Source organism: Vanellus vanellus (genome assembly GCF_965231255.1).
Source record: "Vanellus vanellus genome assembly, chromosome: 7".
NCBI classification, from domain to species: Eukaryota; Metazoa; Chordata; class Aves; order Charadriiformes; family Charadriidae; genus Vanellus; species Vanellus vanellus.
Genome location: NC_138912.1, coordinates 37,233,892 through 37,256,854, shown reverse-complemented (window position 1 = coordinate 37,256,854; position 22,963 = coordinate 37,233,892). Strand labels below are relative to the sequence as shown.

The 22,963-nt window shown below is 43.7% G+C and overlaps 2 protein-coding genes across 3 annotated transcripts in view; one reads left to right on the top strand and one right to left on the bottom strand.

Moving 5' to 3' along the window:
• Positions 1 to 1,201: 1,201 nt before the first annotated feature.
• AIFM2 (AIF family member 2) lies at positions 1,202 to 10,500 on the top strand. Of its 2 annotated transcripts, XM_082486110.1 has the most exons (9): positions 1,202 to 1,395; positions 2,315 to 2,430; positions 3,830 to 3,949; positions 4,350 to 4,442; positions 4,759 to 4,867; positions 5,079 to 5,231; positions 5,984 to 6,184; positions 7,527 to 7,695; positions 10,408 to 10,500. In XM_082486110.1, exons 1-9 carry the CDS (start codon positions 1,221 to 1,223, stop codon positions 10,433 to 10,435), a joined length of 1,164 nt encoding a protein of 387 aa, XP_082342236.1. In that variant the 5' UTR covers positions 1,202 to 1,220; the 3' UTR covers positions 10,436 to 10,500. The 2 variants fall into 2 exon arrangements, with proteins under 2 accessions (XP_082342236.1, XP_082342237.1); XM_082486111.1 differs by lacking the exon at positions 10,408 to 10,500 and having other exon boundaries at positions 7,558 to 7,658.
• Positions 8,814 to 22,963, bottom strand: part of MACROH2A2 (macroH2A.2 histone) — a 26,276-nt gene continuing 12,126 nt past the window's right edge. Inside the window, exons 3-9 of the mRNA XM_082486112.1 lie at positions 20,067 to 20,173; positions 18,492 to 18,689; positions 16,747 to 16,857; positions 14,917 to 15,016; positions 13,881 to 13,970; positions 11,672 to 11,846; positions 8,814 to 9,045 (exon numbers count right to left, since the gene is read on the bottom strand). Coding sequence (XP_082342238.1) covers positions 8,880 to 9,045; positions 11,672 to 11,846; positions 13,881 to 13,970; positions 14,917 to 15,016; positions 16,747 to 16,857; positions 18,492 to 18,689; positions 20,067 to 20,173 — 947 coding nt within the window. The 3' untranslated portion in view covers positions 8,814 to 8,879. The remainder of the gene's footprint in view (positions 9,046 to 11,671; positions 11,847 to 13,880; positions 13,971 to 14,916; positions 15,017 to 16,746; positions 16,858 to 18,491; positions 18,690 to 20,066; positions 20,174 to 22,963) is intronic.

The window sequence follows — 22,963 nt, the reverse complement described above, 5'->3', positions numbered from 1 at the left end:
GGCCGGCAGCTATATTTATCCGGAATGCCACAGGAGCCTAAAGTCTTTGGGGTAATTTCCATGCTGCGGAAGAGCACGATCTGGATGTCCTTTTTACCGTAAACCTCCCTCTCTTCTCTCTGCTCCCCTTCTCCAGGGGCCTTCGCTACCTTCTCAGCCCTTCCCTGCTCCTCCTTACATCTCCACCTATCTCCACCACGGCGATGCTGGCCTCATCTTGCCTCCGTCCCTCTCGCACAGCTCCTTTTCCCGCTGCCACTCGGAGCAGATACGTCTTCATTTCTCTCTCTACGGGAGCCGTTTCTCTTGGCGAAGGGAGTGGGGCATCCTCTGGCCACGTTGATCACCCAGCCCCGCAGTCTCGGCCAGTTTGTGAGTTTTCTGACGAGCCCCTGCAAGCCACAGAACTGTCAAACGTGAACTTTCCCAGCAAGAGTAGGAGTGGGGCACCCCTCTGCTGCCAGCCCCCGGCTGCCCCCCCAGAAGGGGATGTTGAACCAACACGTGTTTAACCAACATTCGTAGCTGACAGAGGACAAGCCAAGGTGGACAGGCAAAGCCTGACGTTCGTGAACTTTCCAAAACCAAACCAAACCAAACCATCTCCTTTTTTTTTTTTTTTTTTGTTTGTGGGTTGGTGTGTTTTTGTTTGTTTTTTGGGTTTGTTTGGGTTTTTTTCCTCTAAAGATGAGCTCATGACTTTTTAATGCTGGGGTTTGGCAGGACCGACCGCACATCCTCAGCGTGAGCAGAGCCTCTTTGTCTCACGCAGCATCCTTACCCCTCTGCCAGGCTGCAGCCGCCGGCCCCGGGACGCTGGGTGTTTGCCCACCACACTTAAAACACAGTCCTCGCTTCCCAAGGTCCTTATGGTCCCCTTCTCATGTGGAGGATATAGGGGGGGAGGGGGGGGGGGAGGAAGAAAGGTGAAAGGGGAAATATTCTGTACTTGGGACTCACTTGGGCTGTCACCGCACCCTGGCAGGAGGCATTGCCCCGGCCGGGAGAGCCAAGGTCTGCACAAGTTGGGCTTCAGCCCTTGGAGAAACCCAACTCCTCCCTGCAGCTTTACCGTTTCGACAAGAGCTTATCAACCGGCCACGGTGACTCCACCCGCCGCGGGCAGAGGCGGAGAGCGAGCAGGAGGCGGCTGCGCAGTGTCACACCGCCGCTGCCACCGGGTCAGTCCTTCCCCTTTCCCTGCTCCCGGGCCGGACACGATGGGATCCCGCTTGTCCCTGGATGACTCCGTGCGGGTGGTGGTAGTCGGGGGCGGCTTCGGAGGGACGGCAGCCGCCAGCTTGCTCAAATCCTGGGCCGTTCCCTTCGTGCTGGTGGACGCGAGAGATGCTTTCCATCACAACGTCGCGGCTCTCCGCGCCGCCGTGGAGAGCGGTAAGGGCTCAGCTGATGTCCACGGCCATCCCCCTGCATGGGTCCCGGTGGGTCAGCTCTCTCAGCCCCACCAGGGACCACAGCAGCTGGGAGGTACTCGGGGATTAAGGAGGAACGGGGTAGTTAAAGTGCCGCCTCCGCCCCGGTGATGGTGAATGACTCGATGTTTTCTGCCTGGAAAACAAATACTTGGCTCTGGGAGGACCCACAGACCGTCTGCGTTAAGCTAATTGCCTGGCTGCTGGGAAAACTGAGCACAAACTACTCGGATGGTTCTTTTTTTATATATATATATATTTATTATTATTATTATTTTGAGAGTTTAGAAGGTGACTAAGCTAAAACCAGCAGCAGCTGGAAGGGGTGTATGAATGTCTTTCTGTATCTGGCACTTGAAATGTTGAGCAGCTCAGCAGCGAGGCCCCGGATGACAAAATTCTGTTGGTGAGCAGCTCAGGCTTGTCCGGGATCTCACATGGGAGACTGGGCTAACCCCATTACTCCGGTCGCTGGGGATTTAGGGGGAAAATCTCATGTTTGAGGCTGGGAACAAGCATGTCAGAAGCTTGGTCTGAGAGGCAGATAACATGACAAAAAGCCTCTGACATCCCACCTGAAGTGCCCTGGACCACAGCGGCGCACTTACTGGCAAACCAGTACAGGAGGTTCTGTATGAGGAGCGGAGACAAAGCTATCTAGCCGAGGTTGTCACCTGGCCTCTGAGGAGCTGATCTTGTCACCACATCCAAGGCAAAGGTCCCGAAGCTCATTGCTGAGTAGAGATAACGCACAGTGGAGACCCAGCCTGCGGTCCCTGGTGCTTTTGTCTGAGCAGGGATGGCACGAGGGGAGAAGGGAAGAGGGGTTTGTTGGCCTCCACAGAGGGAGATCTCTTCCCTGTTGTCTCCTTTTCCTACAGGATTTGCCAAGAAGACTTTCATCTCCTACTCTGTCACCTTTGGGGACAGCTTCCGACAAGGCAAGGTTGTTGGGATAGACCCTGGGAGGCAACAAGTCTTGCTCAGTGATGGTGAGGTGGGTGACGCAACAACTTGCAAATGAGTAACTTTGCTGCCTTATGGGATCACCTGCTAACGCGGAGAGTCAGCCTTCAGCGGGGTGTGTTGTGAAGCTCTCCTTCAGCTATGTCTTGGCTGCGAGAACGCAGTACTCCAAATCCAGGCTATGCTGGCTTGGATGGGTGGTGCCCGGTTGAAGAAGTGACTTGGAAATTAAGTTTCAGACTGTTGTCTGTGCTTGGAGTCTTCTCGGGGGTGGGGAGTGGGGGAGAGCGAGATAAACAGGACCACAAGGCACCTGTGGAAAATATGCATCTGAGCAGGAAGAGGAGTGTAACTCTCATCTGCCAGAGGAGGGGGTGTGCAGGACAGACTCATGCTCCGGAAAACACAAACTGGACCTTTGCCCTCAAGTTGGAGGAGAGCTGGGAATCCTGTTCGGTTGTGGCAAACACCCCCGTATCTCCTCCAGTGCAGGTCAGCTGAGCACACGAACCCTGACCCGTCCAATACCCCCGGGCTCAGAGTTCACATGCACAACAGGGTTCCTGTTCTGATGTAACCCTCAGCTTGGCTGAAACGCCTGACCCCAGACAAGCCACAACCCGAACCCTCTGGGAAGGCACTGATTGCTTTCCTCTAGGCTTCTGCCACCCGGGGGTGGACACACAAATGCTCGTGCTCAATACTGTAACTAGGAAGTAGAGAGGAATAAAACTAATGACCTACTTCTATGGAGGGCTGCCCCAGAGAGCAGCAGCCCCCCAACCATCTCCTCTAAAACCAAGAGACAATGTGGGGAAAGACTGGAGCGTTTAATCATCCTGAAGAGCTTGGTAGCAGAGCCCGTCTTTCCACGCATGCGCTGAATGGCAGCATCCCTTCTAGCCAAGCGCTAAGTGACCTCGAGCTGTGTTGAGATGTGGGTGTGCAGTAAATACCGCACCCCACCTAGTGCTCAGACGAGCTTTTATTCTTAGAGCTGGATTTAGAGCTCAACCGTTAACCCTGGAGCTCAGACCCTTACCTAACTGCAGGAAGAAACAAGGGCAGCAGCTCTGACAACTCTTTTCAGCCAGAGCATCTCATCTCTGTTCAGAAGATGGTGAAGGAGAGTTAGTCTCTGCAGCCAGCTGTGATGGTTGCTTCAGAGTCTGGCATAAATACCAGGTTATTTCCTGTAAGCTTATGGTAGCTTCTTCAAAGCACTCAGCTCATCTGAAGAATGGTGCTGAGAAAGGCAGTTAGGGGGTGTCACCTGGACCAGGTCTCATCTAAAGTGGCAAGTACTTTCCTAGTTACCAGCAGGGGCTGGAGGAGGGCGAATGAGTGAAGAATACCTAGGAGGCAACAACTGTAATCTGGGCTCTGTTTTTAAGATGTCTAACATCCTATTCCACCTTCTGCCCTCCCAGGAGCTTCACTACTCCCATCTCATTCTTGCAACAGGCAGCGATGGGCCGTTCCCCGGGAAGTTTAACAAAGTCATTGACATGGAAAGCGCCATCCAGACCTATGAAGACATGGTTAAAGAGGTGAGGAATCGACTTACTTCCTAGGAAGCATTGCCTGCCTTTCTTCAGCTTCCGTGTCCCAGACACCACTATGGATATCTGGAGCCATATGTGTCCAAGAACAAGAGACCACGAGGCAGGGACAGGCCAGGACAAGGAGCACGTGCTAGCGTTCTGCATGCCCCATGGGAAGACCAGCTGTCCGCACAAGGGGAAACCTGAAATGCTCATCAGTGTTACAGTGTACACAGGAAGAGTGCATGGGGTTCTCATGTTTTGCTTCCTCTTGACAAACTACGTGGTTTATTGTTGTTGGGCCAGTGGTGTATCTGAGAACGGTCTGTTCACGGAGTGGCTGAAGGTAGCTGACTTCCTGCACAGAACAGTTCTCTTGCAACGTGAGTTTCTCCTTTCCTTCAAGATTGAGAAATCTGAGCGCATCCTGGTAGTGGGAGGTGGTGCTGCTGGAGTCGAGATGGCTGCAGAGATCAAAACAGAGTACCCAGCCAAAGAGGTAGGAGCATCTTAGTTACGATTAACTTCATCCTTGTTTCTGAGACTGTTCTGTGATGGTCCTGCTGGAGGTATCTGAGATCACTGCAAATCGGGAGATTCCATGCAATGGCAGCCTTTGCCCCAACTGCCTCCTCTTCTGAGAGCACCTTATAGCCCATCACCAGCAATTATGGGCACTAGATGACTTCCACTGGCTCACTCTCCTTGGGCATTAAGTGGGGTGGAAGGAAACTAGCTATAGCTGCTCCCACCTGGCACGCAGCAAGTTCTGTCCCATTCCTGTGTCCCCCTGTTTGCTGTTTTGTCCCCAACAGGTCACCCTCATTCACTCAAAAATTGCACTAGCTGATGTGGAGCTGCTAGATAGCGTCCGTCAGGAGGTGAAAGAGATTCTCCTCAGAAAAGGAGTGCGCCTCTTATTATGTACGTATTTAACAATATCTCTGAAGATCTAGACTCTGAAGCTCTCTAAGCTGCTCTTCCTTTAGCCAAAGCATCTCCTTCTGATGTCCCCTCTCTGACTTTTTTGACCAAGCATGCCTCCCTTGAATTCCTGTTTCTCTAGGTACACGTGGGCTAGCTGGAAACGGCAGCCTAACAAAGGTTTGTGACCCAGGGCTCTCTGTCACAACAGGTGAAAGGGTCAGCAATGAGGAAAGCCTCACGCCAAACCGGTTCCAGAAGGACATGGTAGTAAGGACAGAAAAGGGCACCGAGGTGGTTGTTGACATGGTGGTCCTGTGCACAGGGATAAAGATTAACTCTTCAGCATACGCCGCTGCATTTGGTAAGTGAAAGAAACACTGGGTGGGGAGAAGCAACACAGTTCTTCAGTGTCCTACACTTCAGTACTGTGAGGTTAGGAATCAACCTTATACAACCTGCAGCGGTTATTCCATGGTACAGCAAATGCTCTAACATCACATTAAATACTTAACCATGAAATGTGACATTCGGAAACTTGCAAACCATAGATCAATTGGCCAACAGTCTGCTCCGGCTCCTTCTGCTAATACCTCCAAGGAACCTTAGTGTCCTAGTTCAGCATGAGGCAGATGACACCTAGAAGTTGATGGTAACTCCTGCTGTCGAGGCCAGGATTTCATCCTAGATATAAGCTTGCTGAGTTCTGAGCAAAAATAGGCTCAGCACGTTCAGCATTCTTGCAGAACTATCAGTGTCACGGGGCATTCAGCCAATTAGTTACCTGATGATACATCTCGAGTCTGAGTCCTTTTGCAGCCCAGTTTCAGTTATGACACTACAACTATGGAGCAGTATGACCTTCTCAGCCTGTGTACACTAGCTCTTGATGTTTCTACTGAAACATGAAAGGATGATTCATTGCATGAGACTGCAATAATTAACTATAGCAAGTCAAAAAGCATCTCTTCCCTGACACGTAGAAAAGAGGGTTGAAAACCCAACTCCTCACTTTGTGTCAATGACATGTTTGATAATATCATCAGCATTTCGGGGCCTCAGGCCACAAGCGGCAACCCAAAGCTCCTTCTGAAAACTTACTGTTTGGCAAAACAGGGGACAAAATGGCAAGTAACGGTGCTTTGAAAGTTAACAAGCACCTCCAGCTGGAAGGCCATGAGAACATCTACGCCATTGGGGACTGTGCAGATGTGAAAGAACCGAAGATGGCCTACCACGCTGGGCTCCATGCCAACATCGTGGTGACAAATATCATCAACAGCCTGACACATAAACCTCTTAAAACCTACGAACCAGGTAAGGTAATCTCCTAGCATGTGGCCTTAGCTGTTGGGCTGCTTTTCTGCAGGGAACAGCGGTTTAACGCATACACCTCAGAACTTGCATGGGACACTGATTAGAGGCAAAGGAACTCACCATTGGGGTTGACTATATAAGCTTATAGTTCAGGCTTCATCTCAGTTCTTGCCAAAGACACTGTAGAAGTTAATTACCAGTGTCAGTCTACGGACACAACGTGTCCTGTCTTCACTGATGTCTTCCTGATAAATCTACTGGGGGCTGTCTGCTATTCATCAAACTTGTTTCCTTTTCTTTAAATTGCTTACTGTCCAACTGAATCCTAGGAACAAGGAGACGACTTGACTTTCTCCTCCTTTCTCCCCTTAAACTATACAACAAACACAAACTGAAAAATCTAGTCTCAAAAATGTAGCTACGTGATGGCTCTCATTAATAAGCAACTGATGTAAATACTTACAATAACTATGTTGAAAGCTAGTGCATGTGGCTGGGGGATATCTGGACAGTTTGGTTTTTAAAGGCTGCCCAGTCTATTTACATTTCTTTCTACTTAAGTTTTGTTGTCTACCTCTTGGACTCCCTCTTAGGAGGGGAGAATCACTCTACGGCACGCACACAGACATCCCAATCCTTCAGCAATCCCGTTAATGAAAGCGGTAGAGCAGATGGTAGAAAGGAGAGTTGTGAGTAGTTCTCCTTGGGCCCGCTTCCTTCCTTGTCGTGCAGCACATGGGTGCGGTATGCGTGGGGATGAGGGGAGGGTTGAGAAGGGACGGTTTGGAGGAGGTGCAACACCTACATGTAGTAGGGTTTGATAATTAGCTTTGAAATTAGGACAGGGAACTGCTGGAGAGGGTCCAGCAAAGGGCTACGAAGATGATTAGGGGATTAGAACATCTCTCTTATGAGGAAAGGCTGAGGGACTTGGGGCTTTTTAGTCTGGAGAAAAGACGACTGAGGGGTGAACTTATCAATGCTTATAAATACTTAAAGGGGGGGTGCCAGGGGGATGGGAACAGTCTTTTTTCAGTAGTACCCAGTGATGGGACAAGAGGTAATGGGCACAAACTTGAGCATAGGAAGTTCCACATAAACATGAGGAGGGACTTCTTTCCTGTGAGGGTGGCGGAGCACTGGCAGAGGCTGCCCAGAGAGGTTGTCTCCCACTCTGAAGACATTCAAAACCTGCCTGGACACCGTCCTGTGCAACCTGCTGTAGGTGACCCTGCTCTGTCAGGGGGGTTGGACTAGATGATCTCCAGAGGTCCCTTCCAACCCTGACCATTCTGGGATTCTGTGAAACTGCTTAACTTAAACCTCCATATCTTCTTTCCAGGGTCACTAACATTCCTGCTTTCAATGGGCAGGAACGATGGCGTAGGCCAGGTGAACGGTTACTATGTGGGACGTCTCTTGGTGACCATTGCCAAAAGCCGGGACCTGTTTGTCTCCAAGAGCTGGAAAACAATGGGACAGACAATGCCCGCAACAGCAACTGGAAGACGGTGAGGGTGCACTTTTATTGCGTGGACAGATGGTACTGGCTCCTGCAGCACCTCCTAAAGCCACCTGTCATCATGCTGCATTAAAGGGGGGCCCTGCCTTGCTGTAACGGGGAAGGAGGTGCTTCTCAAATGAAGTGCACAGAAGTTCTCATGATAAAAGAAACATTCCTTCCCTGGTTTTTACTTCCCTGTTGAGATAGCTCTGAGCAAGAAACTTGGTTTACTTTGATTTGTAACAATAGACACTGTGTTTTTCAGAGTCTCTGTGGTTTGTTTGTAATGTGGTTTTTCCCTGGCTTTCTCTACCCTTGCTCTTCTAAAAAAGTACCTGCCTCTTGCAGGTTTGGAATCTGCTGTGCAGCATGCAGGAAGAATGGCTCACAGCACTGCCTAGGGAAAGCCTCCCTAAAGCCTTGAAGAGGCTATGGTAATCCTGGAATTCAACAGACTATAATGCAGCTTTTATGATGTCACTTATAGCTCTAGAGCCGTAAGAGATGGTTAGTTGTGTGCTAAGTGTGATACAGCAAGCACTTCGCTACAGATGGTGCTGCTTTTTCCCTTTTTTTTTTTTTTTAAGGTGAGAAATTTCCAGAGCAAAAGTACAGTTTATAACAATAACCACACTCGACACATCCTTTTGTTTTTTTCTTATAAAACAAACAAAATCACCATGAAATATTTTCTGTAATTACAGAGATTATTGTGAGTTAAAAGCAAAACAGAAGCTCCTCATGCATCACTTCTAAAATCCTTTCCCCCTCTCTGTGGGCTGGAGGCAGAAGTTTGCCACCTGTCCTCAAGGGAGGGGAAAAGGGAGCAGAACATTTTTAAGAGCTTTCTTTAAAGTGTGCGTGTGTGTGAAAAATTCATCACTACAAATCTAAAATGAGGTTACTCTTTAAAAACTTCTAAACTAAAGTAACAAGGGACACTAAACAAACTCCTGAAAAGAGATGGTAACTCAATTGCTTAAGGTGATATAAATGGCTAGAGGATGCTGACAGCATGAAGAAATCGGACTAAACCCCTCTCACCTCTAGTCACAGCTCTTCATCAAGTCACAACACATCACACTACTACCACTCCCCCTCCTCGTCACATTGAAAAAATAAAACCCACCTCTAATGCTTTTAATGCTACTCAAGTTTGTTGAAAAATAAAGTTTCATTTGGCTGCCGTTGCTACTTAGTGTCTAGCTTGGCCATTTCTTGCACATAGATGCCAATACTTTCACTGTCGAAGAGCAGAAAGTAAATGTTCTTCAAGGAGGAAGAGCTGGTGCCGTCAAAATGGGTGGAAATAGCTCTTAGAGTCACCTGGGCTGCCGTCTGTTTTGGGAAGCAGTTTCTGTGTGGTAGGGGAAGAAAACAGAACAAGGGAGCGTCAGCCATCTGCACAAGCATTATGCACACGTGATGCTGAAAGGAACAAGCCATAGCTGTACCAACGACAGGCTGCTGTTAAGATAATGCCAGTTGCAGTTTTGCAATGTGTAAATCCCAGAAGCGAACCCCAACAGTCATCTGCTGCTGTATTAGTTTCCTTGCTGGCACAGATACCGTTTTCATTTGCTTCTACTTCTTATAACCACACAAAGTTGGTTTTTTTTGGGGTTTTTTTTGTGGTTTTTTTTTGTTTGTTTGTTTTTTGTTTGGGGTTTTTTTTAAGCGCTCTCCCTTAGAATTAAACTTTTCCAAGCCATGCTGGGCAGGCTAAGCAGTTCAAGGGATGATTATTTTTTAGTTGAAAACTGAAAAAAAAAAAAAAAATTAAAAAAATACATCAACTACTTGTGGGCCAGCACAACCTAGCCCATGTCCTTCCTCTGGGGCAGAATTACACAAAACTTTTCTGCTTCTGAAAAAAAAGTTTGTCTACTCTATACTTAAAAATCTTCAATTATGGGGCTGCCTCAGAATACATAGACAAGCCATCCCAGTGCTTAACAATCCTTACACTTGAAAAATTACGGTATTTCTTTTCATAGTATCCAGAGCTGCCTTTGCAGTGTTTTGTTTTTTTTTTCCTGTTTCCCCCTCCTCTCTGATAGTATGGTGATGTGCATTTGTTTTTATTCCCCTTTCTAAGTTTAGTACTACTCACTTCTTACTCAATTTCATGTTAGTGATTTCAGACTACTTATCATATTTATACTAAAAAACATCCAAAAAAAGAGCTTGGAAACTAGTCATCAACAACTGCTGTGTCCATATTCACTGTAATCCAAATGATTACTGGCAAACATATTTTTCTACTTTTAGTCCCTGGACAGCACCTGCTAACAGGCCCTTCTGGCAGCAAGCTATTGATAAAGACTTTTCAGTTTTTCAGTTAATTTATATCTGCTTCCCAGCACGAGTAATTTCATCTAAACTGCATTTCTCTACTCTTTTTATGACAAGATCATAGAGGTGAAAAGCCCTGGCACAACTGAGAAATCCCATATATTGCTACATTATATCAGTTACTGTAAACGGTCCCTGAGATGGGAAAGATGAAAATTCACAGAACCAATACAGCATAATTCCTGATCTACCCAACAAAACCAGCATTTCTTGTGCAGACACGTAGGTGGAATAAAAATGACAGCAAAACCATTAAGTCTTATTTGAAAAACTCTGCCATTTTTCAGACAACTTTGAGGTCCTTTGATAAATAAAGTGTAAACCAGCAGCACCTGGTAAGACTTACTCTATTTTCTGTTAGCAGGAGTAATTGTAAGAGCAACGGAGAGTGAACTGGAACTAAGCAGCAGAAGGATCTGCACTATGACTAATGCTCCTAGACTGGATTATTATTAGATAACGTTTACAGGCAACATGAAGTCTATTGAGAGTATTTCTATTGGCATTAAAGGCTACAGTTCATTTTTGAAAGCTGAGCTATATTATTAGAGTGGTAAAACAATTTATCACATTTTCCTTTGACTGAACATTATAAATGAAAAGATCTGTGTATGAAGGAGGAAAAATCATTAAATATTGTAGTGCCCCTCTATTTATTCTGTTGCCCCGATCCATAAAAATGTTATTTTGTCTTGAAAAGCGTCTGTGTAAAAATGATATTTTTACCTCCTATGTATTCAGTGATGTGTGGTGAATTCACTGATCAAAATGCACTTTTACTTTCATTTTATCCAATACCGGGCCAACACAAGTCTACTCTTTGGGGATTACTAAAAAAATCAGTAGTTACATTTTAAATTAAACATAAGCGTGCAAGCTCCAATGCGAAAGAACAACTGCACTTAGCAGGGCTTGTGTAAGGTTTCTTGTGATTGCAGACCAAGTAAGATTAATGAAATGTTGGTTTAAAAGGAAAAAAAAAAAGAAAGATAAATACTTTGGATTTCTTAGTCAAGCACGTTTTATTTGCTAGCTATCGAAAGAAATGTGTAGTTTCACAGTTAGTTTCATAGTTCTCTTTTTAAAGCAGAGCTATATTTGAGAAATATTGATTTTCTTTTGAAAGAAAACATTTTGTGTGCCTAATCTGTTTCATATGTATTCTTGGGATGACTTAAGCGAACACCCCACATTTACCTAGCTCAGGTTGCATCACTGTTACTTGCCTTCAGTATTATGCTGGTATCATCTTATTAGTGCGAATGTAGTTTTAATAAGATTCGCCACAGCAAAATGAAGGGACATAAAAACTGAGGTGGTGCAGGCCCATCGTAGAAGAATGAAAATCACTGCCTAGCAATAGAGAACACAGCAAGTCCACTCAGCTCTCCTGTGGGTTAGCTAATTTCACTGTATAAAGGCTTTCTGGTCGTTCCACGCAAACAGTGCACTTCAAGGTCCTTTAATCTGGAGAAGCACGGTGTCAGATGGCACCTCTCTGGAGGCAGGGTCAGCCCCTTTGGTGCCACCGATCAGAGGGTACCTCTCTATCACAGCAGCAGCTCTCTGACAGGTAATTATGCCGTTGCTACCCGATACAGAATCCTCCTATGCAGAAAGAGTCATACCTGCCACTGGGAAACGGGGGGAAAGCCACGGACTTCAACTTCTTGTCTTCTGCGGCTGTTAAGCAATTCTTTATAGTCTCTTCAAGCTGCTCCTCACACTTGTCTGAGCCCCACTGTGGGATGTGACAGTGGATGACAAACTTTGCTGCTAGGCCGCTAGACTGAGTAAGTGCAGCTAACACAAACGAAAATATAGCATTTAGTTTTGAATAGAAACCGCCCTGTAATGACCTCTCAATCCCTAGCACTTCCTTAATTACATTACCTCTCCAAAGAAATACATCAGGGATTAAAATATGCCACAATGGCTCACTTGTAATCGTAATCTTTCTTGTCATTACTTTTGTGATCAATTGTTACTTCTCTGGAGACCAAAGAACCTGGGGCTCATTTGGTTAATGCACAGTTCTTCAATAATATTTTGTAGCTTTCTCATTCAGCGTGGCCTCTGGATTTGTTTCATGCAAAGTATCAAAACCTTGCACTGAACACAGCATCATTAATCCCCCAATAGACATTTCTGCAGTGCTGTCACAGCCTTATCTGAATGCTTTGCGCAGGATGCGGGAAATATCCTGCATCAGCATTACAGCTCCAGAGTGTTAGGGAGTAATATTTAGACCCACTTCACAGCTGAGTGATTTCAGACAACAACATGAAAACAAAAGATGTTTGTTGAAAGTCTCCACCAGTTATGCCCAATTAGGACCCTCAGATTAATTTTGCAGAAAGCATAATATTTCTCCAGGACCTGCAGAGTCCACAGCATGGCATCACTTTGCTTTTGTTGCAATTGTGACCATTAGCACTTCTGAAAATCTGGGTCTCGGGAATCTCAGGTTAAACACCCTGAAATTAGCTGTGCAATTAATGCCCAGGGATGAAAAACTTGGGATTTATCCACTTGTCCACCATCACAGAGGAATTCCGTCTAATGCTTCACTGTGCCACTTAAATTTCAACCAGAAGAGAGAGGTCAGGCCTTTAACCATAGGGAGCAAATCGACTCTAAACAACACAGGTATCCTGTGAGCAGCACTTGAATTCAAGCCCATTAGGCTGGAGCTCAAGCGTTCGCCAGTGATTAACAACCATTTATTGTCACTCGCCTCAAAACCAGAAGAAGGGGCAATTTCAAACACAGCAACACAGCACAGTGGTTGAGAGCGTACATTTTTCTATCTATTAAACTAAGATTACCTTCTTTCACGAGACTGTCTTAATAGCATAAGAGGAGTTTATTTTTTAGTTAGGTAGTGATGCTGACAAAGAAAAATAGTTTACTTTCATGTTATGACACATATTTTTGATTCAATGCAAAAATGAAGCCACGTATCTCGTACAAAATCTTCCCTGTCATTTGAGATTCTAGAACTAGGCTATTCGTTCAGGAAAATTTAAATACTAGACTATTTAAATCATTTAGTTCTTTGTGTATTGAGATACTAAGCCAAATAAGGCACTTGGAAGATACACTGTAACTTCTCTCCATCTGCCCTCCAGCCACCTTCAACCCCTATAAACCGGTTTAATTTGTTGAGAAAGGAAGACATCGTTTCAAACCCCAAACTATTCACTGCTACAGATGCATTAAACATTTGAAGGGAGCTCTTCTGTAATTTGTATTTCTATAATGTAGTTGTAGTGCCTGGGAGAAAAGCAGCAATTGCTCTTCCAAAAAGCATGTCAGTTCTAAAGATTGTATCACATCTTTCTTTGTGTTCAAAGTAAGGTAATTGTTTGGATTATACTGTTCATCAAATATGCATAGAGCAGGATAATTTATGAACTATCACTGCTCTTACACCTCTTATGTTAGACTGAGAGCTGTTTCTGATCCTCACTGAGGAATGCAGTACAAAAATAGGACAGGAAAGATGGCACAAAAGTAACAGCACGAGTTTTCCTTAATTTTTGGACTCTCGCAGACAGAAATCGCCTAAGGTAAATTAATCAGCCTGCTGTAACTTCTGGTGGCACCTAGAAGCTTAAAGACTAGATGTGCCCAGCATACAGGTATCCTATTATTTTTTTTTTTTTCTTCCCCCTACACAGGCTGTCCATATCAGCAACAGCTTCACAGAAGAATCAGAAACATTTACATCACATAAGCAAAGGCTCATATATAATCAAGAACAGATCAGAACGTCCAGAGAAAAGAACATATGAAATGAGCCGTTTCCAGAAGAGAGCATAGTATGCTTTTTACCTTCAGCAACTTCCAAAGGTCCTTGAGATTTGCGAAGCTCTTTCACCGTTTCTAAAAACTCTTTCCCTCCAGCCTTTTCCAACGCCTTGCCTGCAAGGACACAGAGCAAAAGGCCTTGGCTTCAAAGTATCAGCATGAAAAAACAACTCTACATTATTTAAAAGAAGAACATTGTGCACACGTTATCTGTTTCCCCCTGTCATCAGCAGCTGAACTTTATGTTTGCCACTCTATCTAGCCACAGATAAAGTTTACTTTTTATTGGTTTTGATAACCCCTGTATGGTTATTACTGGAAATTACTTTAATATAATTTAATCTGTAAGAATGCTGGCCTTACTCTGACTTACGGCTACAATGGTGAAGAGCGGGATTTTCAGCCTCCAAAATCAACTCAACATACAAACCCTACTACTTTCTGAAATAAACACAGCTGGGATGCCAGTGAAGGTCTTGATGACCCACTGTATAAAAATAAAATGATGCAAAAGCCTGCTACTAGATTCTGTGCCTCTCTATGCAACTGACTGCATCTCTTTTTTACCTCCCTCTTGCTTCAATTTCCGTATTTGTGCACGAGCAGTAATAATACTTCCTTATTTTACATGAGCAGTATAAGGCTTTGAACATGAGTATTTCTAAAAAATAAAAATCCTACAATGTAAAATCCTACAATGAACAGCTTAATTAGAAGTGTTATTATTAATATATAATTTTTGTCATGGAATCTTCAGAAGCGAATGTAAAAATAATCCAATAAAGACTGCAATAATGATTATCTACACCTTTGCTGCTCATGTGCTTCAACAAATCATCTGGGTATTGATTGTCATAAGGCATCGTTAAAAAAAGACAAATTAGTGATTTGCCTGTTATACCTAGTCAGATCCAGCCTGATTTTCAGAAGTGTTGTAAGTGATATTTTATGGCCTGGGGAAGATTCAGATGAAACAGGATGGGATCTCAGCAGGCAGCTAGTAGACCAGCTACTGTTCCAACTCTAGATCTGTTTTTTTCTGCGTGTAGCAGAGCCTCACCTATTTCCTCCTTGAGGTCTATTTCAGCAGTTGTAGGGTGAACGATGCCTTCTACTTTCATGGAGCCAATATGGCTGATGTCACTCTGTGTCAGAGAAAGCTGTAAAATAATAATAATAATGAGGGAGTAGAAAAAAAAATAATAGTAATCCAAGTGCAAAATCATTTTCGTACCAAAAAACTAAAATGAAAGGAGGCTGGATTCAGTCTTTCAGAGATCAGCAGTTTCGTGTATTCAGTATGTGTGATTCTGATTTTTAGCCTTTAATTAATTAATTTGTACACCACTCAGATTATTTTGTGACATGCCCACCGCTCGGGAGCTTGCTTCAGAGGAAGTTACTGCTAGAGAATTCATGTTCTAGCATCACACTTTGAAAAGAAAAGGCTGACTTTGGAAATGGAAAACACTAACATTAAAAAGCTTTTCTCCTGTACTCCTCTCCTAACTTGCCCACAGTAAACTACTGTAGGGACCGAGAAGAAGGGCTGAACACTAGCCTGATCTATAAAGGCTTCACCGCCTGAGTAATTACCCTTTCAGTTCCTGGCATAAATAAAGTAAGGAATGCTTTACCCACCCATGCATCTGGCTACAGGAATTGGCCAAAACATGATGTGTTAAGGTGCTCAAAAAGGCTGCTCCCCAGATTTCACAGCCTCATCACTTTGAGCAACAGAGGACAGAAACCCTAAAAATCATTAAAAAGACTCTACGGTTGCTGAACACGTGCCCAGAATGCCTCATTTCTTCCAAGATACGCCGTAGTATTTAAGTCATAACCAGAACAATAAGCACTGCCCGTTTCAGAGAAGAAAATGAGAAGCTGCACAGATTCTGGAGGAACTTAGGACAGGAACGAACTCTAATGAAGGAAATCGAAGTTTCATCTACCCAGCCAGATAAGAGCTTTTAGCAATCTTTTGGATCTATTACATGTCTGGCACTGCTTTAGCAAAAGATAGGATCAGACAGGCTGAACTCTTAAGCACTGCTTCATACAACAGGGTACACCATCAGTACAGGGGGCTTACAAAAGCAATTTCAGGAAGAACACTTCTTCCAGATGACCCTGCTATTTGAAATAATAATAATAATACTATTAAAAAAAATAATATCTTGACTGTCTCTCCATAGTTAAATCTGTAAGAAAAACTCTGGCTTCGTTCAAAGGGTCCAAAAATGAAGGCAGACAATTGGTGAGTACAGGAAAAAAGAAAAAAGCACAGGACCAACAGTTGGCTGGACACCAAGGACATGCAGGTATTTTGGTAGGACAGTTTTGTAATTCCGGCCCAGTAAGGTGTCACAGCCTGTGCTGAGATGGAGCAGTAGGGACACCCTGCAGCTCTGGTGAAGTCCTCAATTTGAACAGTGAGAGAGCGGCACCACACAGCCCACTTTCAGGCTTCTGGCACAAACCAACATGTGGAAGTTGCTGGGTGATCCTGGGACCTGGCCCAGAAATAATTTTTTCTAAATAGTAAATAGCCTCGAAGGTTAAATCTGGTTTGGCAGTATGCCAGGCACAACACAGCCAAGTCCAAACTGAAGAAAACTCAAATACAGCTTAGGCCAAGAAATGAATCAGTTTGGCTCTCCACAGAGAAGAGAGGCTGACCAGCACTATTCTTGGAAATCTTTTATCTGCAGACATATATTTTGAGACCCTCTACCCCGCCCATGACTTGAGCAAGTTTTGGCCTTAAATTTGGGACCACTGAGGGAGAACATAGAGAAGGTTTTACACTGGTGTTATATCAAAAGCATCCTTCCATTTATGCTAGGCTCCACTGCTGTGATCCAAATCTGTTATAGCTTTGTGTTACCTTTTGTCCTGGCACAAGGCTCTTGGAGGACAAGATAGTGAAACCATCTCCAGGTCCATCTTCAGATGTTGAATTTGAAGCTCCTTCTTTTTCATTGTCCTTCTGTTTGTTCTATTTGGGGGGAGAAAAAAGCAAGAACTCTCAAAGGAAAAAAAAAAAAAAGTCAACATTTACCACTATTCAGTAGTGGATAGATTTAATTAGTTACTACAAATCACATCTTCTTGGATCAATATATTACTCATAGCCTTTTAATCCTCAAAGATTATGTAACAACAGAGGTCTTCACTGTTTATGTAATGCTAAAGCATCAGAGGTTCATCTGAGGCATTACATACGTTTGTAGTCACATTAAGAGTCAGCGCACCCACATCCATCTGTAGTTTTACTAACAATTAAGGTCGTATTTATGGGTGGGAGTGTGCTAGCTTATTTTTGCTGCTAACAGAGCAGAGCTCATACTAAATCAAACTTAGTAACTTAGTAACCCAGTCAAACACTCCAATCCAAAGGAAAAAACATGTTTATAATCTGAAAAAAAAAAATCCTAAATCTCAACTAATAAATCATACATCTGAATCCGTATTGACAGGAGCAAGCCATCACACCTCCACACAAGCAGTCAGAACGACAAAATGAAAAAGGTAAGAGATGAAGTTTGAACACAAAATCCCTTTTGTAGGACACACTCCTTCATGCAGCCCAGCTCCAGGAGCAGGAAAGCTGTTCCTACCAGGGTTGCAGGAGCGTGTCTTCACATCTCTTAATATCTGATTTAAGGTATGTCAAGAAGCTGACTCTTACAAACAAGTCCCAAACTCTGCATGTGCACAATTCAAAGTAAGGTGGTAGCTGAGAACGATACACAGAGGCATCCTATTCAGCATCCGAGTAAGCAACTCCGTTTTCTTTTTAAAAGTTGTTTCTGCACATTCTTAGCTATGGAAATGTATTAAAGCTTAGAGGCCTCCAGAAGGATATGCTTAACACAAGTTTAAAAAGCTTAGGTCAAAGCTTAGTATTATTTAATCTGACCCAATCAAAAATATAGCAGTGTTTTAAGATGCACACTCTGGAATGACAAACCACAAGCACTGATTTGGGTCACTGCTTTACCAAATTAAACCATTTTGGATGGTGATAGAGGATGGGCAACCGTAAGGGAAGGTGCAGTGGTCATGTTCTGATTCATTTATTCTTCTTAAAACTCTTTTAAAAACCATTAACAACAGCACACCTAAGAACACATGAAACAAAGAGCTTGTAAAAAATGACACTTTTGTACCATGTCAGGACAAGTTCCCTGGACAGTGAAAAAACTTTAACAGCAAACCAGTAACTGTACAAAGCTGAAGGTGTGATATCTCTCAAGTAGAGAATGCTTCAAAACTTCCACACTGCCACACAGCTAGTGTGGAGATAAAGAGATTCTACGCAGATATCAAGAAAGTATTGCAAAGGGTGACGTGGAAATCTGAAAAGTTTCCTCAAAGCTTTAAAGGTGGGTGTTTGGTTTTTATTAATGAAAATTTATTCAAAAAAAAATACTGTGTTTGCCTTTATTTCTAAAGTTTAGAGGAAAAAAAATAATCCTGGTGTGTCTATTATCAACTCCAACCTCCCATTTCCAGTTGTTACAAACAAACAATGCAGAAGCGCCGATTTATTCGTCCTAATAATCTCAGTTGGTTTTGATCCACTCCCTCTCCCACACCTCTGGAATCCCGTATCTGCCTCACACTTACCTTTTTGGGTGTCCGGGCCTTGGTAGACTTTGCTTTCTTCCCACTCTTTTTGTTCACCATGGATTTCCTTCCCTTCTTCTCAGGAGTAGGTGAAAGGATGGTCTCAGATTTGCCTTTGGCACCCCGTTTCTTGGCTAGAAGCTCTGGCTGAATTCTGGGCAGGACACCTCCACTTGCAATAGTCACACCTTTCAGCAACTGCAAGGAGAAGCAATGTAAAGGAACACATTACAGATTCTCTTAGTCTGCACTCAAGCTATTTGCTGACTACATTACACATACGTAAGTAGAGCCCACACTTCCTAAAGCATTGCACCTTGTCCGTTTATCATAAAAAAAAAAAACGAAAAACAAACACAAAACCATCAAAAAATTATTAGGGAGAAAATCCACAATAACAAGAAACCTGGCAGGTGATGGTGAGGTCAGCCAGACATCCCGGAGAACTCTGTTACTATACTGGTCAATCACTTCTCTCTCTTCCAGTGCTGGTCTTTCTGCATACCTGCCCTTGGTGTCTCAGAAGCAGTGAATGAGGGTATGAGAAGATGATAAGTGATTGCACCACAGCCCTGCTCAAAGAAGGACTGGTTGCAGATCCCTTTGGCAGGGACAGAGATTCAGTGAAAACAAACAGGAGCACCTGCTTTGCAGAGATGAAAAACAGCAATGGGCTGTGATATTAGGTGGAGGACAAAGTCTGGCTGACTCCTGACAGACCACACTAGGTCTAGTCCCCAGTTCACAGGCCAGCGACCAGCACCACAGAGCGGGGAATGGGCTGGCACTGTCAGCTAGCATGCTTTTCCCTCTCTCCTGGCCTCTGTTTTGACTTTCCAGTCCCCTTGACTGGAAACACAGCTAGATGACTTCACAGGAGCCACATTTTCATTATTTAAAGCAGTCAAATTAAGTGCAGGAATCTTTCAAAGTGTGAATGATGTCATACATCTTCACATGGGGCCAACCAAGAAGAGATCCTCTGATGTTGACTGAACCTTTCCGGCACCCCTGAATGCTGCAATTCACAGCCCATGCCATGATCTCTCTTCTCACTCAATAAGTTTAGCACAAGTGATCCCACAAGTGATACTCTGAGTCAGGGCAGCGCAAACCACAGGCTGGGTGCTGATGGGACCTGGGCATATGGGAGGCAGTCCTGGAGGCAGCAATAGCAGAGAGCAAGCCAGATCCCTACCCAAGATGGGCCTCACAGACAGTTTTAATAGAAAACACACATTTCTACAGCTTTTGGGAAAAGGTCTTCCATATGGCACATTTTCTTTACATATTCAATGTCCCTGAGAAAAAAATTAAGCATCAAGTTCACCCACTTCAACAGGACTCACAGGCTATGAAAGAAGAAAAATTTATGCCCAGGGGATTTAATATTAGATATCTCAGAACCTTCTTTTTTTTGTTTGCTTTTACTCAAGTGGGCACAATCTTGTCGTCTTCTGCTCTAATAATTGTGTTCTCATTCATGTGTCAGACTAAACTGATTCTAACCTTCCATGGTAGCAGCTTCATTCATGCTACAGCATGTAACTCTCGCAATGAAAAGTAAAGGGGTACCTGATTCAGTTCCTCATCATTTGCAACTGCCAGGAGGATGTGTCTGGGGGCAATCCTTCCTTTCTTGTTGTCGCGTGCCGCGTTTCCCGCTAATTCTAGAATTTCAGCTGTAAACACATTGAGATAAAAATAAGTAACAAAAAATGCAACTCGTGTACACCCTATATACGCATTTTACATTCCTTCTTAATATCCATTTACCTTTTCGGGGTGTTTCCCAATTTAAATGGTCTTTGCTACATAAAGGCAGAAACCAAACCACACTCAATGTATTTGTAAATTTACGTAAAATAATTTGTCCTTCCTAATTCCCTAAACAATAGCCAGCAGAAAATATGCTAAGCTTGGTTCACATGACTTCTTTAACAAGTCTCAAGTCAGAATACTCTTTCAAAAAAAAAAAACAAAACCAAACCAAGAAACACCCTATAAATATGTACATCAGCAGTCCAAAATTTAGCAGTAACCCTGTAACAACAAAACAGTAAAGCATGCAATGAAACCCCAAACCTAGTACAGACAGTTCTGACAAAACAGCAAGGATTCTCAGGACCAGGTAAGACGAAGACTGAGGTGCATTTAAAGAAACACTTTGAAAGTCAACAAAGTAGCCAGGCGATGCTGCAATTAAAGGGCATTGAAAATCTGTGAGAAGCTGCATTTCAGAACAAGATACGAAAGGTTTGACTTAGAGGCAAGCAGAGACAATGTAAGAGCTTCAATGCATTGGTAGAAAGTTACTTTCACATCTCTGGGAACAGGAGGCCACTTCAAAAGTAGTTTCTCTAAATTTGCAATAATATTTATACTGTGACTAAAGCCACTGAGCTTTTTCCAATTGTTATAGAGGAAACACAGACACGTCTTCCTGAGTTTAAATAAACTGTAGCAATCAGTATAATTCATTAACTTACACAGCTTGGCCCTACTCACGAGTTATTTCTCATGTAAGAACTCTACTGAAACACTGAGAAGGAAGGAGAAGGGAATGTTATGCTCCAAATAATCATAAAAGTCATATTCACACCTTGTTTTGCTTTAAAAGTACCCAACGTCCCTGCCTTCTGGGTTTTGTATTTACATCTGCCAGTAACAGGGGTAAGAAAGTTACAGCCTGTCAGTGTCCTATTAACAATATCTTACTCCTTTTTATCAACTAAATAAAGAACTGTAACTATTGTAAAAAGAAAAATGAAAAATCTAGTGGAAATCTACACCATTTTAGCTCTCTGGCTAAAATCCAAAGGATTTCAACAAGAGGTTTAGTTCATGGGAAAAATAGCTTTCCATTTCACTCACTTAGAATAACAAAAGTGCATACTTGTCATCCAGTTTTCACTGCTATACGGTATACATACGTAACTGAATGTTGGAGATGCAAAAGCCATTGTTTAGAATTACATGCATATTCACAGTGAATTGTTTAAGAAACAGCCAGTGTCTGCTGAAAATTTTCACGATTATTCATGCACCACTTTCCAGAAACATTATCAAAGTTGCAAAGACAAGCACTTAAATTTCAGGAAATATTATTAGAACTGTGGTTGCGATAACTAGGCCACTGCTACAAGGGAAAAAGCAGTATGCGATCGGACAATCTGAAATAGTATCGCACCACAAATAAACCCTGGGCCTACATTAGAAGTTCGGCCAGCGACCTCAACTCTGGCATTTCCTAACTTTGGAGGGTTTGACTTGGACTTCAAAGGAGACTGAAAAGAGATCCTGCATAGTTCAGCTGTGTTCACCCCTGTGGGGGCTGCAGGGTTGAAAGGTTCAGACCCAACTCCCAGACCTCTGCCAGTGGAGCTAATGCAGCAGCAGACAGCAGGAACAGATTGCCATCCATTGTGCAGACCAGCGTAAAGCGAGAAAAGAGACCCAGACTGCTCCAGTGGGTTTTGCAGATGTGTGCTGATAGCAGAGGAAAATTGCATTGAGGGAGGGGAAAAAAAAAAAAAAAAAGGCAACATATACTTACCTGCGTGGTAACTGAAGTTCTTTCAGATGTGCCAACAACAGGCACATCCTGCTACCTGTGTGCTCACCCCACTCCCCCAGGTTCTGGGTCCTTTGGCCAGCAGCATCCTGATGGTGCACTCAAATGTCCTCTGCCTAATGTTAAGAGCAAAAAACGCAGAACACTCAAATGCCAGCCATCTACCACAGGACACCAGGAAGAAGGGAATCCCAAGGCAGAGATGATGTAGGGTAGACTGTGGAATACGCATAGAACTTATCAAAGGACGCCAATTATTTGCTAGGTAAATAATTGCCTTACCTCCTTCTAACGATTGCTTATATGCATGTTTTTCTAATGCTGGAGGCAGGCATTCATAGCCCCAAGAATATAAAACGGCACTTGCAAAATGCAACATCAAATCTGGAGGCTTCAGTTATCACATCCCCTGCTGTTAATAACAGATCCCTAAAGAAACTGCTTTACATTTCAAGTAGAAACATCTTGACAGCTGAGGGTACCTAAACTCTAAGAAGACTAGTCTGAGAATACAGGTCCTATAATAAAGTCCTATACTATAACAAGCTCTTCTGAAATCGGCCATCTTGATATTTTCAGACATATGTTGGTTTTACTTTACGTGGTCTCAGCAGCAGGAGTTAAGAATTAAAGTGAAATCTAAAGTAATCTTGCTTCCCTCAAGATTCAAAATCCACAAAGATGCCTTCACACTGGAAGCACAACTTCAAACCCAGACATCTTCAGCGCAGACGGCTACAAGCAAACTAGCTCACTTATGCACTCCACAGTTTACCTCGGCCCTAGATAGACATTGAATGCTGGTCAACAGAATAACGCCCAGAACTATCCACTGACTCTACACAACACCTAGGATTTCTAAAGGAGCCTTTTCTCCTGTTTGGTAAGCACTTTGGAC